The sequence below is a fragment of the Mustela putorius genome, unplaced genomic scaffold (assembly GCF_011764305.1).
Source record: "Mustela putorius furo isolate JIRA1106 unplaced genomic scaffold, ASM1176430v1.1 tig00003903_pilon_pilon_pilon, whole genome shotgun sequence".
NCBI lineage: Eukaryota > Metazoa > Chordata > Mammalia > Carnivora > Mustelidae > Mustela > Mustela putorius.
In genome coordinates this window covers 4,045,228-4,066,479 of record NW_025422051.1, presented here as the reverse complement: position 1 = coordinate 4,066,479, position 21,252 = coordinate 4,045,228, and the positions used below count along the sequence as shown (strand labels likewise).

Below are 21,252 nucleotides of genomic sequence, written 5' to 3'. Positions count from 1 at the left end.
GCATGGGGGCAGGTGGGATGAGACCATGGGAGCAGGTGGACTCACTACCGGAAAGCTTTTTCTCTTCTCTCATTCCTCCAGACTTTAAGCTACATCAGACTGCCTCTTCCCCTGGGCCCTGGAAGAAATTTCTGGCAGGTCCCAGGAATTCCCTGGTTGTTCTGATGGGACATTTGAGTGTCTCAGCTGGTTGGGTGTGTGACTCTTGATTTTGGCTCAGGTGGTGATCTGGGTATCCAGGGCTCGAGCCCTGCATTGGGCTCTCCACTCAGCGGGGAGTCCGCTCATCTCCCTCTGCCCTACCCTCTGCTCCCTCTCCATCTCTCTGTCTCTCTGTCTCTCCTTCTCTCTTTCTCTCAGTAGATCTTTTAAAAAATTCTCTGGTTCTTCTGAAATAAAAGAAATCTTCTAGGAATAGTTAGTCCCAGGAGTGGCCTCACTGTAGTAATCCGATTTGTCTAAACCCATGTAGTGAGATTCACAGTACTTCACATGTACTGTGAAGTCTGAAGTCCATCAAAATGTTGTTGAGCTTTTCACAGAAAAGTCTTTGCCTTTCTGAATTTTCCCTGTCTTCTGTTTTCTGTTTTGCTCACTTCTCCTTTTACCTCTATTTCTTTTTTTCTACATATTTTGGGTTTACTTTGCTATTCTTTTTTTTTTTAAGATTTTATTTATTTATTTACTTGACAGAGAAAGACACAGTGAGAGAGGGAATACAAGCAGGGGAGTGGGAGAGGGAGAAGCAGGCTTCCCACAGAGCAGGTAGCCAGATGCGGGGCTTGATCCCAGGACCCTGGGATCATGACCTGAGCCAAAGACAGACACTTAATGACTGAGTCTCCCACGGGCCCCTTACTTTGCTATTCTTTATCTAGGCTTTCCCCCCAACACTCTATTACAAAAATGTTCACAGTGGACAAGTGAAAGAATTATAGCTTGAACACCCACAGAATTCCCCCTAGATTCTACAGTGACCGTTTTGCTGTATTTGCTTTGTCTTCTAAGTACTAATTCCTCTGTGTTTTCATCAGTCCTTTCTTTTTGTGACAACTTTCGTAGTAAGTTTCAGAGATCGGTACACTTCACCCCTAAATACTTCCACAGGCAAATCATTAACTAGAGGTCACAACTTTTTAATGTTGTTTAGTCTTAATGCTTAGTAGATATTTTAATAAAAGGAAATTCATAAATAGCAGCATATGGTATTTGGTTGTATACAATAATGTTTTAATTAAATATATATATCTTTCACATATTTTCATTATGTATTTATGCAGATAATGACTGTTCTTTTTTTAAGTGAGGTTTATGGAGGTGTGATTTATGTATCCTGAACTTCACCTTTGTTAGGTGTATAGTTCTATAGATTTGACAAAGATTTAGTCATGTAACCACCAACACCATCAACATACTGGACCTCTTCATTCCCTTAAAGCATCACCTTGTGCCCCTTTGTAATTAAAAATTCTTTCTCACTCCCATATCTGGGATTTGGGTTTGGATTCTTCTCGTTTCTATTCTTCTAGTTTTATTCTTTCTACATTACCGTATAAATGCATTTTATAGTAAAAAAACTTCATGTGTCTTGCTTCTTTTACTTGATGCTTTTTTAGGTTCATCCATGTTTAAGATATATTAGCATTTTTTTTCCTTTTCAAAGGTAAATTACATTGTATTTGTTTATTCACTAAGCAGTTCATGCATATTTGAATTTTTTGAATTTTTCATTATTATGAAAGAAACTGGTATGAAATTTCATGTCCAGATGTTTGTATGGATACGTATTTATCTTCTTGGGTAAATACCCAGACTGGGATTACTCGGTCATATAGTGAACATATGTTTCACTTCACGGGACCTCACCACACCATTTCCCAGCATGGCTATACCATTCGTGTCGACCATCAACAGTGCAAGAGTTCTAGGTGTTTTGCATCGTTGCTGGCACTTGGTGTTATGAGTACTGTTAGTCTTTCTAACTAATGTTCATCATCTTTTCAGTGCTTATTTCCCATCTCTATGTCTTGGGTGAACTGTCTGTGGTAACATTTTGCCATTTTTGTTACTATCAAATGGTTCCGAGTTCTTTATATATTCTGCATGCAGGTCCTTTAGCACCTATGTGTTTTCTGTGCATTTACTCCCAGGCTGTGGCTTGTTTTTATCTTAATAGGATCTTTCAAAAAAAAGACATGCTTTATTTTGATAATGCCCAGTTTGTCAAGCTTTGCTTTTATGATCCATGCCTTTTGTGCCCTGTTAAACAATTCTCATTCTAATCCATGGTAACAGAGTTTCTCATATGATTTAAATCAGAAGATTTACAATTTTAGCTCTTATATTTAGGCCAATGCACATAATGAGAGAAGTATGTTTTACCTGATGTGAGGTAAAGATCAGTGTTCTTTCTTTTTGCCTAAACATATTCAATTACTCCAGCAGCATTTTTGAAAATACTGTATTTCCTCTATCGGTTTACCTTGGTCTACTTGTTGATAACAGTTGAACACATCTGTGTTGGTCTGTACCACACTTCTTTTTTTTTTTTTTTTAACACTTCTTAATTACTGTAGCCTTACGTTAAGTGTTCAAATCAGGTGGTGTGACTCCTCTAGCTTTGTTCTTCCTTTTCATAACATTTTGGCTATTTTAGATCCTTAAAGAGTTTCATATGAATTTTAGAATCAGCTTGTCAGTTCCTGCATAATAACCTCCGGGGATTTTGTTTGGGATTGCACTGAATCTGGATTATTGAAATGCTAACAATATTGAGCCTTCCAATTTATGAACATGATATATCTATTTATTTAGGTCTTTTAAAATCTATCTCAGTGATATTGTAGTTTTGTATGGGACGTACACTTGTAATTTATTCTCTTTTTAATACATTTACTTTTTGTCAATATCTCATTGTTTTAGTTCAATAGTTGCTCTAGGGATTAAGATACATAGTTAACCTTTTATAGTCTGCTTAGACATGTATTTTAGTTTGCTTTGTTGTTTTCATAACTTTCAGTTTTGATACAGTTTAAAATTTACAGAAAAGTTCAAAATCAATTCCAAAGACTCCTGTTGATTCTGCCCAGATTCACCAGCGGGTTGCATTTTGCCCTGTTTGCTTTGCTGTGTCCTGTGTCCATGTCTGTCTGTTATCTATAGGCATATATTTAAATAGACTTTTCTGAACCATTGAAGACTGGAGGTCCAATATCCCTTCACCCATAACACATCACTGTATATTTTCTAAAAACCAGGATTCCCACAATTGGGAACTTTCACACTGATATAGTACTGGTAGCTAACACACTGTCTGTATTCAAATGTTACCAGCTGCTCCAAGGACGTCCCACTGGGGAGCCTTGGTAACCTAGCAGGTTGCTATGGCAACAGATTCTGGCAGGTTTAGCAGCAGCCAGCAGCTCAGAGGAGCCTGGGCCATGCCTCCTCATCCTGGGAAGCAGCCTGGGGGAGGAGGGTCCAGAGGGGGCAGGAAGGCAGCCCTCACCAGGCTTGGAGATGGTCCTTGCCCCAGGGTTAGAGTTAATGGAGCCTTCGGGACCACACACCATGCAGTTCCTCCTGGCTACTCAGGCTTATGTTTTAACATTTCAAACAATATGTGGAAGTTTTAATATAGGTCCCTTTACCTTATCTTCTCTTTGTTATAGTTTTCAAATGCATTATATATCTACATACATTTTAACCCCCCTAGACAATGTTATAATTTTTGCTTCCAACTACCGTATGTATCTTAAAGACTTCAAAAGGAGAAAAATAATGTTAGGCTTATGAAGATATTTTATGCTTTCTGCTGCTCTTTATTTATTCCCGAAGTTCTGTGCTTCCCTCTGATATTATTTCCCTTCACTCTGAAGATCCATCATTCCTCTTACAACAGATCTACTGGTGACAATATCTCTTCACTTTCATTTGTGTGAATTTTTAAATTTTATCTTCATTCTTGAAGGATATTTTTTGCTGGATATAGAATTCTGTTGACATTTCTTCACCTATAGTATTTTTAAGATGTTCCTTTATCAGTGTGCCTCAATGGCTCAGTTAAGTGTCTGACTTTTGATTTCGGCTGAGGTCATGATCTTGGGGTTGTGAGATCAAGCCCCACACGGCACTCTGTGCTGGGCATGGAGTCTGCTTCAGATTCTCTCTCTCACTCTGCCCTATCCCACCCTCCCTCTCTTAAATAAAATTCTGAAAACAACAAAAAAAGATGTTCCATTATCTTTTGGCCTCCGTTGTTTCTGATAACTTCACAGTCATTTGGATCATTGTTTCCTCATATGCAGTTCAAGGTTTTGTTTTGTTTTGTTTTGTTTCCTTTCCAGCAATTTGATTATATTTTTTTCTGGGGTGCTGAGCTTCTTCTTTTTTCTTTTTTTGTAAGATTTTATTTATTCATTAGAGAGAGGGAGCAGGGGGAGCAGAGGGAGAGGGACAAGCAGACTCTGGCTGAGCAGAGGGCCCAGTGTAGAGCTGGATCCCATGACCCAGAGATCATCACCTAAGCTGAAACCAAGAGTCAGACACCCAACCGATTGAGCCACCCAGGTGCCCCTGTGCTGAGCTTCTTGAATCTGTAAATTTATGTCTTTCTCCAAATTTGGAGACTTTAAATTTTTTTTTAAGTATTTTTTTTTAAGATTTTATTTATTTGAGAGAGAGTGAGAAAGCTAAAAAGAGAGCACAAGTGGGGATGGGGTCTTCAGAGGAAGAGGGACAAGCAGACTTCCTGCTGAGCAGGGAGCCTGATGTGGGGCTTGATCCCAGGACCCTAGGATCATGACCTGAGCTGAAGGCAGATGCCTAACCAACTGAGCCACCGAGGTGCCCCCAAATTTGGAAATTTTTTGGCCATTACTTCTTTCAATCTTTTTTTTTCTACACTAGTCTCTTCGTTTGAGAACTCTAATGACATGAATATTGGACCTTTTGATATTGTCCTATAGGTATCTGATACTGTTGTTCCTTTCTTTTGTTTTTCCCAGTCTTTTTCCTCACTGTTCTGCTGGTTGGCAGGTTGGATCATCTTTGTCAGCTTAACTCCAAGTTCATTGACTCTTGCCTCTGTCATTGTCATTCTCCTAAGTCCATCCCATGAGTTGGTTTTCTATTTTCAGATAATTGTGTCTTTTAGTTCTAAATTTTCAATTTCTTCTTTACAGTTTCTGTAATCTTGAGAATTTCTATTTATCCTTTTATTTCAAATGTATTTACCTTTATCTCATAGAGCTTAGTTGTAATTGTTGCTTAAATGTCTTTGATAATTCTAGTACCTGAGTGATCTCAGGATTGGCATCAGTTGATTGTGTTTTCCCTTAATAATTGGTCATACTTTGCTGGTTGGTTGTTACATTGAATAATTTTGGATTCTATCTTGAATAATGGAGATGGGTTTTGTTTTTAACTTTTGTTTACTACGTAATACACCTGGTTAGATTCAGACCACCAATTTTATCTCACCTTCTTTGGGTGTTAATTCCATTCAGTTCAGTTTTCAAAGACTTTGCCATGCTTGTTTGGATCTTTCCTGTGTATGCACCATTCAAGGGTTAGTTTGAGATTTGAGTGGTGATTTAAGTCTTTGTGCAATTATCAAAGACTTTGCTGTCGTGCGTTGGGCCTGTCTCATGCATTTGTCACTCCAGTGTTACTCTCAGACTTGAGCTGTGGGTTTTATTATAACAATAATAATTTTTATTATTATTATTTTTAGAGACTTTACTCATTTATTTGTCAGAGAGAGAGCACGAGCAGGGGGAGCGGCAGGCAGAGGGAGAAACAGGCTCCCCACCAAGCAAGGAGTCCAATGTGGGACTTGATCCCAAAACCCTGGGATCATGACCTGAGCTGAGGGCAGGTGCTTAACCGACTGAGCCACCCAGGCCTCCCTGGAGCTGTTTAAATCTTAGTTTAGTTCAGTTCTTAAAGATTTGGTGTAAGGCTTTCCTTACCCCTGCACATATAACCCTTGGATGAGTTCATATGCCATGGGGACAGAGTCTTGCAAAAATATGAGGGGGGACAAAAAGGAAACCCACTGTATGAGCTGCTTCTCTACCTTTCGACTCCCCCTCAGAGTGCCGGCATTGTTTATTTTTTCAGAATCCTCAAGAAGTTGCTTTATGTATTTTGTCCAGAGTTATTCACTGCAAGAATCAATAGGAGAGAGAGGCTGTGGTAGATCTCCTCCATTGTGGCCAGTAATGAAAACCTTGGTTTTATTCCTTCTTGCTTTTATCTTTGCTATTTTTGTCCTTCTGCTAGTTTGAATTGAATTTTTTCCTTTCCTGGTTTCATACGGTAGAAGCTTAGGTAATTGCTTTGAATGCTTCCTTTTCTAATGTAAGCATTGGGAAATCTTTGACTGTCTCGAGTACTACTACTTTAGCTGTTTTCACCCCTTTACTGTGGTATATAAGAAATTGCACATCTTTATGTTGTACAACCTGGTCAGTTTTGACATGTGCACACATGAATCCATTACCACAATCAAGATAATGAAGCCATGGGTGCCTGGGTGGCTCAGTTGGTTGAGCAATTACCTTCAGCTCAGGTCATGATCCTGGAGTCCCAGGATTGAGTCCCACATCAGGGGAAGATTTTGCTTCTCCCTCTGACCTTACCCCTCTCATGCTTGCTTGCTCTCTCTCTCACAAATAAATAAATAAAATCTTTTTTTAAAAAGATAACGAAGTCATAGAATGAGCTGGGAAGGATTTCTTCCCTCTTCAGTTCATCGGAAGAATTTGAATAGAAGTTGGTATGCTTTGTTCCTTAAATTCGCAGTAGAATTCCCCAGTGAAGTCATCTGGGCCTGGAGTTTTCTTTGTGGAAAGGCTTTAAACTATAGTTTCAATTTATTTAACGGATATTGGTTTATTCATACTATTTCTTCCTGAATGAGCTTTGGTCATTTGTGTCTTTCAAGGGGTTTGTCTGTTTCACCTAAGTTGTCAAATTTCTTAGCATAAAGTGTTCATAATATTCTTTTACTCTCCTTTTAATGTCTGAGGGTCCCTGGTAGCCTCATTCTCATTTTAAAGGTCTAATGACATGTAATAGTGAAAACTGTGAACTTCATTGAAAGGGAAATCTCTCCCCCAGCTAGTGCCTCCTTCATTGCTTTGGGTGAGCAGTTTTCGTGGCAAAAGAAGCATGCTTAGCTTTTTCTTTCTTTACTCTCCTCACTAGCTCTTCTCCCTTCTCCTCATCCCCCACTCCACAACTAGGCCATCTCTGGCTCCCTGGATCCCTGGCTGAAGCAAGTGAGGAAGGAAGGAGGTACAAAGGACAAAAATCGTTTGACCTGACTGATAAACATGTAATCTGCTATTGGTGCCCTCTGCACACAGCACATTCCAAAGACCAATTCTTCTTCCTGTCCTTGGCACTTTTGTGGTTTCCTGGAGATGCCTTGGCTAGGGCCCTGATTGCAATTTTCTCCTTATAGGCAGTGTCTCTACTCCAGCAAGGCATTTAGCGTATCTCCTCCCCGTTTAGCAAACCTCCAGCCCCATGGCACACCTCCAGTCTCTCTTTGCTGAGGTTACCTTGATGCTAGCAGGAAGTCCTCTTTCCAGAGTAATCCGGCCCTGTTCACATCCTAAGGGGCCACATCAGCCCTGTAGTTTGTGTCTGTGTGTCTGTGTGTCATCCATATGTGTCCAGCACCTTGATCTCTTTAGCCCCTATGCAACCTCTTTGCTGCCACGGACTGCCTGAGCCCACCAACACTTATAGGTTTTCTAGGAGCAAACTAGGTGCCAAGTCCTCTGTGTCCCCCAAACTCTAGCCAACATGTGTCAAGCACATTGTCTACTTGAAGTCCTTACTAGACTCAGGGTCAGATGGATATACTCCTCCCACCCGTAATGTTGGAGAGAGAAAAGGTTATGGTTTTGCCACAGCTCTCCCAGAAGCTTCTTTGATCTTAACCTCTTGAGGTATATGTTAGTGCTGAGGGACATGAAGTGGTTTTGACCTGCTCCTGTTAGGTTCTGCAAGGGGCTCTGGACTGGAGTAGCGCTTGGTAGAATTGTATTACCAGCCTTTGAAATAAAAAGAGTGGGCTTTTTTTTTTCTTGTGATGAGAATTTTTAAGATTTACTTTCTTAGCAGCTTTCAAATACATGATACAGTATTATTAATTATAGTCACGTTGCTTTACATGGGTTTTAATACCATGTTAAACCAATTCCCTAAGAGCATGGGTTGCAGCTGGGTGGACAGACAGAGCTTCCTGAAATGTCTGCAACTTGAGGTTTGGAACAGGAAGCATCGATGTTAAAATGCAAAGCTCTGTAACTTTATGTGGCCGAACTGTTAGTACAGACAGGGTGTGATTTAGACAAGTGCCGCCCAGTAGAACTTTTTGCACTGATGGCAGTGTTTCTACTCTATATATAAAATTGTAGTGTGGGCACACTCTTTCCATTTTAGTAATCTGTTAAGTGTGAATTGGTATCTTATTGTAATTTCCATTTTCCATTCTAGTAAAGGTATTTATCATTTAAATGGCATTGACTGTTTGGATTTCCTTCTCTGTGGCTTCACTCTTCATATCCTTGGTTTTTTTGTTGGGGTGTTTGTCTTTTTTTATTGATTTAAATGACTTCTTTGTATATTCTAGATTGCAATTTTGTGTATAGTCAGTATCTTAGTTTGGGTTATTGATGGCGTTTTTTGAGAAGTTTTTATTATAATGTAATCAGATTTATCAGTTTTTCATTAGTTGGTGCTTTTTGTGTAAATTGAAATTTTTTTTTTTTTGGTTGCAGTCATAAAGATATTGTCACATAGTATTCTTCTAACACTGGAAAATTTTGCTTTTTTACTTTCTTACAATCTGCCTGGAATTTGTTTTTATGTAACTCATGAGGAAGGAGCCCTTAGTTCACCTTTTTTCACCACACGGACACCCACTCGTATCATGCCACATATGGAACTCTTTCCACCATGGTATGTGATGCCTCAGTCAGAGGTCAAGTTCCTCAGAGGCATGGGTCTGTGCCCGGGCTCTCTATTTTGTTCTATTGGTCTGTTTGTCGTTCTGCCACTATCATTATTCTAATGAGTTAAAAAAAATGCGAAGCTCTGAAAACTGCTTGGCACTTAGTGAATGTGATATAAACGTCAGCTGCTCCACCATTCTTACATTACTGATGTTAGTAATAGCTGGTCGGATGCTCCCCCTTATCTCCTTTGACTCATTGGTCATCCATATAGGAATTTTAGGATTAGTTTCTCAAGTTTATGGAAAACCCTGTTTGGGATCTCTAATGCAATTGCACTGTGTTTAGAGACGAGCTGGGAGTGGGCTGAGGATTGGCATCTCGACACTATTGAATTTTCCCATCAGTGAACTCTTAACTCAGCTTCTCTTTTCTGCCATTCAGTAGTGTTTTGAATTTGTCTTCAGGAAGTGCTTGCACATCTTTTTAGATATCTCTTAGTTGTTATAGCAGTTATGAATGGGATCTTTTTTTTTCCCTATGACAGTTTCTAACTGGTAAATACTGGTACATGAGAATGCTAGTGATGTTTATATATTCAGCTTATGAACAGAAACCTTTCTAGATGTTTTTCTTAATAATCATAGTTTTTAGATTCTCTTGAGTCTTTTTTTAAAGGTTTTATTTGTTTATTTGACAGAGAGAGATCACAAGTAGGCAGAGAGGCAGGCAGAGAGCAGGAGGGGGAAGGAGGCTCCCTGCTAAGCGGAGAACCTGATGCAGGACTCAATCCCAGGACCCTGAGATCATGACCCGAGCTGAAGGCAGAGGCCTAACCCACTGAGCCACCCAGGTGCCCTCTCTTGAGTCTTCTGTGTAAACACTTCTCTTCATAAAAACAATCTTGTCCTTTCCTTTCCAATTATATATTTTCCCATCAAATGATGAGTGGACAAAGAAAAGGTGGTATGTACAATGGAATCCTACTCAGCCATCAAAAAAATGAACTCTTGCAATGACATGGATGGAGCTAGAGTGTATTATGCAAAGTGAAACGAGTCAGTTGGAGAAAGATACCATATGATTTTACTCATATATGGAACTTAAGAAACAAAACAGATGAACACAGGGGAAGGGAAAGAAAAAGAGGGGAAGGCGAACCATAAGAGACTCTTAACTATAGAGAACAAACTGAGGGTTACTGGAGGGGATGTGAGAGGGGCGATGGGCTAGATGGTTGATGAGGTTTAAGGAGGGCATTTGTTGGGATGAGCACTGGGTGTTGTATGTAAGTGATGAATCATTAAATTCTCCTGAAATTAATACTACACTAATGTTAACTGTGATTTAAATTAAAAGTTAAGAAAAACAATTACACATTTTCTTTCTTTTTCTTATGTTAGTCAGGGCCTATAGTGTAGTGTTTAATAGATGCAGTGATAATGAATTCCTTATTTGTTTCTGATTTTAATGAAAATAGTGGGACAGTGACAGTAAAATAATGATAGGCAGTATCTGAATGCTTCCTGCGTTCTGGATACATCGTACATACTTAATCCTCTGATCAACTCTATTAACTAGGCTAGTTGTGATCCTCATTTTATAGATGAGAAAACTGAGGCACAGAGAGATGAGAGAGCTTCTCCAACTCCTCCTTAAGTGTATTTGCTTCGGTATTTTTGAAGGCTCCCTTTCACCAAAAGCTTCTTTTATATTCCTAGTTTGCTAAGACTTTCTCAAAAATTGTGAGAGGTGCCTGGGTGGCTCAGTTGGTTAAGCATCTGACTCTTGATTTCAGCTCAGGTCATGATCTCGAGGTCATGAGATCAAGCTCACATTGGGGTCTGTACTCAGTGCAGAGTCTGCTTGTCCCTCTCCCTGTCCCTCTCCCTCCTCTCCTGCTCACGTGATCGCTTGCTCTCCCTCTCTCTCAAATAAATAAATAAAATCTTTTAAAAAATCATGAATGGATGCTGTATTTTCTCAAATGCTTCTTTTCCACATCTATTGAGAAGATAATTTTTTCTCCTTTGATCTGTTAATGGCGTGGATTATATTACTAGAGTTTCTGATATTGAACTGTTCTTGCATTCCTATGCTAAACTCTAATTAGTTGTGAAGGATTTTTTTTTAATTCATTGAAGTTGGTCTCCTCATGTTTAAAAGTTTTGCATTGATGTTTAGAAAGGAAAAGGAGCTTAGAGTTCCTTTCCTTGTGCTGTCCTCTTACTCTGCTATACACAGTTATATGGGCTGCATAAAACATACTGGGTACTTTTCCTTCTTTTTCTACTTCCTGAAACTGTATTGACTGATATATACCTGTTCTTGTGAGGTGATATCATCTACAAAAATATCTAGATAGGATGCCCTTTTTTAGGGCAAGACTTTTGATCACAGAATATATTTTACTATTTTAAAAATAATTGCTGATTTATTCATGTTTTGTACCTCTTCTGCCAGTTCTAGTCATTTTTTTAGTTAATTATGTTTTGTTTAGTATTTCTAATTTACTGACTTATGGCAGGATTCCCTTGATGAAAAGAAAAATAGATTTGATTTTGTCAAAGTAAATCATGGCCAAGGTTTAAAGAATAAAATAAGTGTGATAAAACTATAAGAAAAGTCAAAGGCATATAAACATAAAATTCAGAATAGTGATGACCTGAGAAGAAAGAAAATGCAGTGGGCACATCAACTTCAAAGGTAACAATAATTTGGGTTTTTTGTTGTTTAAGTAGGCTCCACACCCAACTCATGGGGCTTGAACTCACGACCCTGAGCTCAAGAGTCACACGTTCTAATGACTGAGCCAACCAGGCACCCCACGATAATTTGTTTTTTAATGAGTGGAGGATAGGCAGGTTTTTTTTTTTGTATCACTATAATTTACTGTATCTTCAAATAATTATACAGAATTTTCTGCTGCAGAAGATTGAGACTTAGCTCACCTCATTGCTCCCGCCACTCACACACATACTCACACACAGAGACTTTTGGTTCCCCAATATTCCCAGTACGATTATACCCCAAATACAGTTTCCAACAGGACTGCTGTTTATGGCATTATGACTATGTAAACACTGGACACAGTTGAGCCATGCAGTAATCTAGGATTCATTTAGCTTTACTGCATAACTTTTTGTTTCTTTTGGTTAATAATTGTTTTGTTTCTTCCATTTGCTTCTTTCTCTATGTCCTTACCGCCAGTTCAACTCTAATACTCCCTTATCCAGCTGTCGAGAGTGACTCTGAGTGGCTCCCCAGCTAGCAGGTGTTCCATCAGTTCACGCCCCCGAGTTTGTGCGGAGCCATTTGACCGTCTCCCTTCTGGGTGACTTCTCCTTACATCCCTCCCCATTATTCTGGGGATTTTCTCTACTTTCTGCATCGTTGGATTTCCCCATTTGCTTTATGCCATGCCTTCTTCCACATGTCACTGGAGCCTTCTTCCAGTACCTAGCTAAGAAAGAATATAGGTCTAGGGGAGATAAATTTTTTGAGATTTTTTTTTAAATATCTAGACATGTTTGTTATCCTTGTCCTAGATGGAGAGCTGAGCTTGGGGTAGAGTTCTAGGATGGACATTTCTTTCCCGTAGACTTTTGAAGGCATTGCACCATTGTCTTCTGATTTTCAGTGTTCCTTTTGAGGGCTCTGAATATATTCTGATCATTGATACCTGGTATCAATTTTTTTTCTGTCTGTACACTTCTCCCTTCACCCTTTATCTCATGCCCTCTGACATTTCTCCATGTGCCCTGATATGGGATCCTTTTCACCAGTATTGCTGGGCATTGGGGTAGGAGATAAATCCCCACAGGCTTAGGCTCCTTTCTAGTGCAGAGCCAAGATGCTGAAGAGCTAGATGGCTACATTTCAGGTCTAAGTGGCAAGACTGGTTTTTGTTTTGGTTTTGTTTTTAAATCCTTTTCACTTTGTGGAAGATTCCAAGGTAACCCAGTAAAAACAGGCACCTTGGGTCAGAAAATCATCATCTTCAAATCAGCCTCTAATGATCAGGCATCTAGGCTCCCAGAAAAGCAACAGGTGTCCGGTGCCCCCAAGCAGGCAAAATAGTCATCAATATAGGGAACATTCCAAAAGCTGAATTCCTGGACTTGAGCCAGGAGCCAGGACTGCTGTGTGAGCACTCACTTGCCCGCTACCTTTACTGGTGCTCTTCGTTTCTTCGTGTCCTTTCCTTCTTAGAGCTTAGCTTCAAGTTAGGTCAGATGGCACAGCAGATGTGCGGATGGGGCTTTGGTGGAGATCCAGAACAGGACAGCCCCGCGCTGCTGTGAGACCACCAGTTTTCACCGCTTATGGGCCAGACCTGGAGAGCTAGTGGCTTGGGTGAGAAGAGGTGAGTAGTGCCAAGTGAAACACCATAGATTTGGCTGTTCTCACCCAGGTTCACTGGTTCTTTTTGAGTAAATGCTTCTTAATTTGTTGTATGCTTTTGATCAGTTTCCGGAGTCTCAAAAGGATGGATATTGATTATTTTGCCAGTATTTCCATGGGGGAGATTTACTGAGATCCTCACTGCCTTTCCAGAAGTCCTGCCTTAGGGCATTTCTCTTAAAACTACAGAAAGGTACAGAAAGTCATCATCGTGACTAATACCCTTGTACTTACCTCCCAGAATTAACAAATGTCAATATTTTGATACTTGGTGGTGGTATTTTTTTTAACTGTAGAAATAGAGGTTTACAAATAAAGGTGAAGCCCCTTTTCCTTTCCTGAGGCCTGTTGCCCTTATTCACTCCAGGCAAACAGAATTATGAATTGTGAGTATCCTTCTCACCCAAGTGTTTATACTTGCAGAACATGTATTTGTATCTGTAGTCAGATTAGCGGACTTCAACTATAAGGTTCTTTCTAAGACTTTCTTTCTGTATTCAGCATTGCCCTTTGAGTCTTATCTATACTGATACATTACATGTAGTTCATTCATTTTAACTCTGGTATAACATTCCGCCATCTGACCGTTGCAGTCCATCAGTCTGCACCTCCATTACTGAGAACTTCGTTGTTCCCTAGAATTGTTGCCATTCTTGGACATGTACCCTGGCTCACACGGGCAGAACTTCCTGTGGTAGAACTACAAGTGGAATACATAGTAGGTTATGTACCTTTTCAACATCACTGGATGTTATTCCATAGAATCAATTTGCCTTGTATATTTAAGAGTTCTTCATCTGTTTGGGGACCTGCCCGGCCCAGTCACTGGAGTGTGTGACTCTTGATCTCAGGGTTGTAGGTTTGAGTCCCGTGTTGCAAATAAAATCTTCTAAAAAAAGTTTTGCATCTATTTAAGCGAAATTGCTTTAAAATATACTCCTATTCTGTCCTTATTTGCTTTTGGCATCAAGGTCAATCTGTTTTATGTAACATAAGCATTGTTTTACCACCTGTGTTTTGGTTATTAAGTACCAGTACATCTCTTTCCATAATTTTATTTTCAACATTTCTCTCTCATTTTGCTTTAATTGTCTTTGGAAAACATAAAGCTGATTTTGAAAAATACAATTTGGGGCACCTGGGTGGCTCTAGTCATTAAGCGTCTGCCTTCAGCTCAGGTCATGATCTCAGGGTTCTGGGATCAAGCCCCACATTGGGCTCCCTGCTCAGCAGGAAGCCTGCTCTCCCTCTCCCACTCCCCCTGCTTGTGTTCTCTCTCTTGCTGTGTCTCTCTCTGGCAAATAAATAAAATATTTAAAAAAAACAAAAGTATAATTTAATATGGTTGCCCTTTAATGAATGGGGTTAATATATATTGTGCCATTACTATGTTAGTATTTCTTGTATTTTCTACATATCCTGCTTTTTCTTTACCTCTTTTTTTTAGAAGACTTTATTTTAGAGAGAGCGAGAGAGCAAGCAGGGGTAGGGGCAGAGGGAGAGGGAGCAAATCCCAAGCAGACTCCATGCTGAGTACAGAGCCCAACACGGGGCTCCCCGTGACCCAAACCAAAATCAAGAGTTGGATACCCAACCTACTGAGCCACCTAGGTGCCCTCTCTTTACCTCTTTTTTCCTGCCCTTATTGCATTTTTAACCCCCTCCCCAACTTTTTCCCTTTGGTTATTTTCCTCCTGAAAAATTTAAGTATCAAGCATTATTGTTAGCCAGGCTTTGTGGTGTGGTAAGTTCCCTACCTTTTCTTGTCCAAAACCACTTTTATTTTATCATCTTTCTTTGAGATAATTTATCTGGGAATAGAGTTCTAAGATGACATCAAGCTTCTCTCAGGACTTTGAATACATTGTTTAATCTTTTGGCTCCTTGCTGATGAAATCTAATGTTGATCTCATTGTTTCTCTATAGGTGATTTAAGAAATGTCTCCATGGTAGCTTTCCGTACTTACTTTCTGACTTAAAACTCTTGTCATTCCACTAAACTATGCCCAGATTCAATTTTCCTTTTATTGACCACACTCAGGACTCTGGACATTCAGTGGTAGGATGTACCTTTCTTCCATCTAGAAAACTATCAGTCATTGTCTCTTCAAATATTGCCCAACTCAGGCATCCCTGTGACCATTACCAAATTTAGAAATTTTTGAGAAGGACTCTTGGGACTCCACATATCATTGTATCTACAGCTATGCTTTATTACAGCAATGTAGTAAAGATAGTCTACTGGAACACAAGGGGAAAAGACACCAGCAGAATCTGAATGAATCCATGTACAGGATTCCTTGTGCTCCCTCCCTCCCATCTAGGGTCACACAGGGCACACTTCTCCCAGCAGAGAAAATGCAATAACATGTGTGTGCACAGAAGCCCATTAGAAACTCAGCACCCTTGGTTACTCTGCATGGCACATACCAAAACTCCAGACTCGCAGAAGGAAAGGAAATGTTCAGCATAAATCGTATGGTTTGTACAAGCAGCGTTATCCGTTAGGGAATGGTGGAGACATTCCTGAACTCCAAATTCCCAGATGTCAGCCAAGGTCCAACCTTGCAGGCTAGCCTTTCTTCTTCTTATTTTTCTTTTAAAGATTTTATTTATTTATGTGAGAGAGAGCATGAGAGGGGAGAAGGTCAGAGGGACCTGCTGAGCAGGGAGCCCAGTGTGGGACACGATCCTGGGACTCCAGGATTACGACCCGTGCTGAAGGCAGTCGCTTAACCAACTGAGCCACCCAAGCATCCCAGGCTAGCCTAAGTATGGTAGCCTCAGGGCTGCTCTATTAATCCTTTCCTTGGCATATTGCCCCTGGCGCTTTCTGTCTCTTCTTTCCATTTGGATTTTACATTAAAATCTGTGTTGGAACTTACGTTTTTCTATTTGTCTTACCATATTTCCATTTTTTTTAGCTCTGCATGTTATATTCTGGGTGATTTCCTAAGATCTGTCATCTGATTCATTAAATCTCTTAATCTGTGACTATTCTACCGTTCAACCTCTCTATTTAGTTTCAACAATGCCTATATTTTCCATTTACATGTTTCTTTTCTCAGATGTTCCTTTTTTTTTTAACCCCATAATGTAGATCTTACGCTATTTCTTTGAGTATTTGAAATTATAAACTCTAGATTGTTCTGTCAGCTACAGTTCTAGGAATGGGGCATCTTTAAATGTATCTGCTGAGTATCTCTCAAGATGGTTCATCTAAATTATTTTACTGTGAACTCTTCAGTGAGAATTGGTTTTCCACAGAAGTTCTGTGAGTCCTTAGCTATAAAAACGTAAGAATATATCTTTCAAGTTTGCTACTGCTAGGAATCAGTGAATAATAGGACCAATTTTTATGTTAGTTTTTCAGCTTGTGGGCCTCTGTACTATAACTATGATGTTTTCAGATTGAGTTACATTACTAGGCTTTTGCTTTCTTATATATAAAACCTTTCTTTCCAGTTTCCTTGACCAGTGGAGAGTCTTTCTAACTCCCCATTAGCAAACATGGAAGCCCCTTGTAATTCCAGCTATAAGTGGGAATTACATACCAGTTTCCTGAGCATTTTTACCCTTTGGTCTGGATTTTACTGCACATCCTCAAGCTTCAGTTTCTCTTCACCTCATCGCTTTCAATTTCTGCTTCACTTTTGACACCTAATACTTTTCTTGGTTTTGAGCTTGACTGTGTATTAAATTACTTTTGTTAAATGTGGGCCAGCATTTCCTTGTGTTTACAGTCAGAGGAGGTGGCGCTAGTGAGGCACTGAGGGAGCCCACCCACATCAGCTCATAGCCTGTTGATAGGAGTTCATAGCAAGACATTTATGAACTAATTTTATCCCATAACATTGTAGTAGAAATGTTTACAAGTTTGAAGAGTTCCTTGCATTTTTCTTCTAGAATTCTGGAAAGTTCATGACCAGATAGACAACCACAAGGAAAGCCGAGACCAACCTCAGTGGCAAGCTGCATTAGCAGACAAGGAAGCACGGAAGGATCAAAGTGGCCAAGAATTCACAACCTTGAGGAAAATCGTGTATCCAAACACAGACTTTATTTTTATAAGACAAAGACTCCCTAAATATTGTTCCTGGGGAAGGTGTTCAAAACACAATTTAAACTTTCTTTGTCAAAATAGAAGCTATGTAAGAAAGAAAGATGGTGAACGTCAGGCGCATTGGAAATTATGCTTCCATTCTAATCTCAATAATGCTCAACCTGTAGAGAAATTTTTTGAGCCTAATCAACATAGAAGAACCCTCCATCAGAAGCAAGCACTTAATAAAACCCAAAGATTTCAAACTAAGGAGAAACTCAATGAGTGTGCTGAATGCGGTAAAGTGTTTATCCAGAAAGCAAACCTTGTAGTACATCAGAGAACTCACACAGGAGAGAAGCCTTATGAATGCTTTGAATGTGCAAAAGCCTTCAGCCAGAAGTCAACCCTCATTGCTCACCAGAGAACTCACACAGGGGAGAAGCCCTATGAGTGCAGTGAATGTGGGAAAACCTTCATCCAGAAGTCGACTCTGATTAAACACAAGCGAACTCACACAGCCGAGAAACCATTTGTATGTGGTGAATGTGCAAAAGCCTTTAAGAGTTCCTATCACCTTATTAGACATGAGAAAACACACCTTAGACAAGCATTTTGTGAAGGAATTCGCTGTGGTAAGTCCAGCCTTATGCATCCAAGGACTCATAAGGGTGAGAAACCTGAGTGCAATAAACACAGGAAGATCTTTGACGAGAAAGCCAACCCCATTAAACACCAGAGGTCTCATACAAAAGAGAAACCTTATGAATGCAGTAAATGTGGAAAAAGCTTCAGGGGAAAGTCACACCTCTCTGTTCATCAGAGGATTCATACAGGAGAGAAGCCTTACAAATGCAGCATATGCGGGAAGACTTTCAGTGGGAAATCACACCTCTCTGTCCATCATAGAACTCATACAGGAGAGAAGCCTTATGAATGCAGAAGATGTGGGAAAGCGTTTGGTGAAAAGTCAACCCTCATCGTACATCACAGAACTCACACAGGAGAGAAACCCTATAAATGCAATGAGTGTGGGAAAGCCTTCAGCGAGAAGTCACCACTGATAAAACATGAGAGAATTCATACAGGAGAAAGGCCCTACAAATGCAGTAACTGTGGGAAGGCTTTCAGTAGGAAGTCAACTCTCATTAAACATCAGAGAATACACACAGGAGAAAAACCCTACGAATGCAGTGAATGTGGGAAAGCCTTTAGTGTGAAATCAACTCTCATTGTACATCACAGAACTCATACGGGAGAAAAACCCTATGAATGCAGGGACTGTGGAAAAGCCTTTAGTGGGAAGTCAACTCTCATTAAACATCAGAGAAGCCACACAGGAGATAAAACCTATTAAGACACTTGAGCGTGAGATAATGTCACTATTCGTTATATCTCATTATGTATCCGTTCATCCCGGTCAGTAACCTTATAAATGCCAAGAATGTCGGAAACTCTTAAGATATTATTTAATGTACCTTGATATAAAAATGGTACAAAAGCATAATTCCAGGAGCATGCAGTAAATGTGATCAGATTTTTACCCAGAATTCTTACCCGTGAGTGGAATATTATATATCAGAGAATTCCAAGGTGGCAAAATTGTGAGTGAGATATCCTTGAGAAAGAATTTAAATGCCATTGCCTGTCAGGGTATTTATGCTTAGGAAGAACTAAGAATTGAATGAGTTTAGAAAACCGTGTTAGCAATTATGAAAGAAACATGTTCCATAATTTTTAAAAAGATTTTATTTATTTACTTGAGATAGCATGTGCATGAGTGGGGGGAGGGGCAGAGGGACAAGCAGACTCCCTGCCGAGCCTGGACCCTGAGATCATGCTCCGAGCCAAAACCAAGCCAGTCACCCAACCAACTGAGCCACCCAGGCACCCCCATGTTCCATATTCTACACCAAACATTTTGTGGGAAAGGTGCAGAGGTTGCAAACAAGCACTTAAATATAAAAAGTGAGGTTCACTGTAGAATAGAGTATCACATTTTTGAAAGAACAGTACAGAGCATAAACCATTAATCCCAGCTGGGGCAAACTCCCCCATGTTACTTCTTAAATAGAAAAGTTGCTCCCTTAAATAGCGTGAGAGAGGATGAATCATCAGGATCCCTGGAACAAAGGGGCTCGAAGAGATCTTATACATGTTACTCATCATCTTAAGTGCAAAAATGCACATCCCTTACAGAGAAGGCTCACCTTGCTTAGAATTAGTGCTTAGAATTTAATACTCTTTGTCTTTTAAGAAAGAGTAATCACTTTATGGTGATACAATAAGAGATTTTTAATTTTCAGAGTATCTCCTGTAAGAGCAATATTATTTAAGTTGAAAAACAAATGAATATCCTGTAATAGCCAATTGATAATATGGACCAATTAAGAATCATCTTTTCTTTATTATGTTTGAGGATTTGGGGAAATGTTTGTGGTAATCTGTTAAATTTTTAAAAAATGGGTTATAAAACAATATATGGTTAATGTGTAAAAAAATACATAGAGGAAGCATATGCACCATTGTATCAGTGATTCTGAGTGGTAGAAATATGGCAACCTTATGATGAGTAAAATTATGTGCAAATATATTATTTGTATTTATATCTATTTAGATGTGTATATGTAGGTAGTAGACACATAGAACAAAAAGCTAGGAAGGAAATATACCAAATTATTAAGCAAATTATCATTTGGGTGTTGGGAAATCGGTTTTTAAATGTTTTGAGCACAGTCTCCAGAAACTGCCAATAAATTATTTACAGTAATCCTGTATATACTGGATTCTTCCTTCCCATCCATTTTCCCTTTCAGCTTTGCCTTTGGTTTTGAGAATATATTTGCATGTTGAGAATGGGTATCCTGTGATTTTATTATCTATATGTGATTTTTAAATAAAAATAAAAATACCTCCATAGTTCATCAAATCCTGTGACATAAGTTATCAGCTAACAGATTTTCACAGATGAGATGTACTGAATGGTCAAAGATAGCACAAGTAATGAGACAAAACTGACCACTGACACCAAACAAATATAAAGCTTATTTCACTGTGATATCTGTGAATGTTACTTGCTCACATTACTTCCTTTCCTTCTTGTCCTGTTATCAGGCACTTTCCAGGTGACTCCAATTAATTGTGCCGTATGGAATCCTCTCCCCTTGTGTGGGCAGAACTGAGACTTGCTTCTAGACAATAGAGTATGGCAAAAGTGGTGTGATGTTGCTCCTATGAGTGTGTCATATGAGACTCCATCTTAGCAGACTGGAAAGAAGCTTTCTTTGCTGGTCTGATGAGGTAAGCAGCCATGTTGAGGAAACCCATGGGCCAAAGAATGGCAGCTGGCTTCTAGGACCTGAGGGAACTCTGAGCTAAGACAGTAGGACCTGAGTGGCAAAACTTTGGAGACAAGAGAAGTGAAGAAAAGTAAGCCCAGTAGAGCTTTGTTTCCCATAAGGAGCAGACCAGTAAATGGCATAAGATAAATTATGAGAGAGATGCACAACAGCCACGTGCCTGAGGTACCGAGGAGAGCTTTCAGCAGACCATGTACCAAGATGATCTAACGTGGACTTCAGATCCCACCAGCGGTGAAGGGCCCTGGTAAATACCACAAGACCCCCAGCTGGAATCTCTGAAGGACTTGAGGAATTAGGAAGAGGTAAATATATACCAGAGCTTTAAAAGATTGATACTCCAACTTGAATTAGCTCACTAGCTAACTGAATCAAGGTAATTTATATAACCGCCCATCAGGAACTAGAGCTCATCTAGAGCTTATACGATTTCTCACACACCGTGGTATTTGGCAGAAAATTGCCAAGCACATCC

General features: G+C 39.6%; 1 protein-coding gene across 5 annotated transcripts in view; it reads left to right on the top strand.

Annotated features, from left to right (window-relative positions):
- The window catches only part of ZNF674 (zinc finger protein 674), a 30,244-nt gene extending 9,970 nt beyond the window's left edge, over positions 1–20,274 (top strand). For all 5 annotated transcript variants that reach the window (XM_013057579.2, XM_013057577.2, XM_013057576.2 and 2 more), the window contains exon 7: positions 17,283–20,274. In XM_013057579.2, the coding sequence (XP_012913033.1) occupies positions 17,283–18,775 (1,493 nt within the window). In that variant the 3' untranslated portion in view covers positions 18,776–20,274. The remainder of the gene's footprint in view (positions 1–17,282) is intronic.
- The last annotated feature ends 978 nt before the right edge of the window (positions 20,275–21,252 follow it).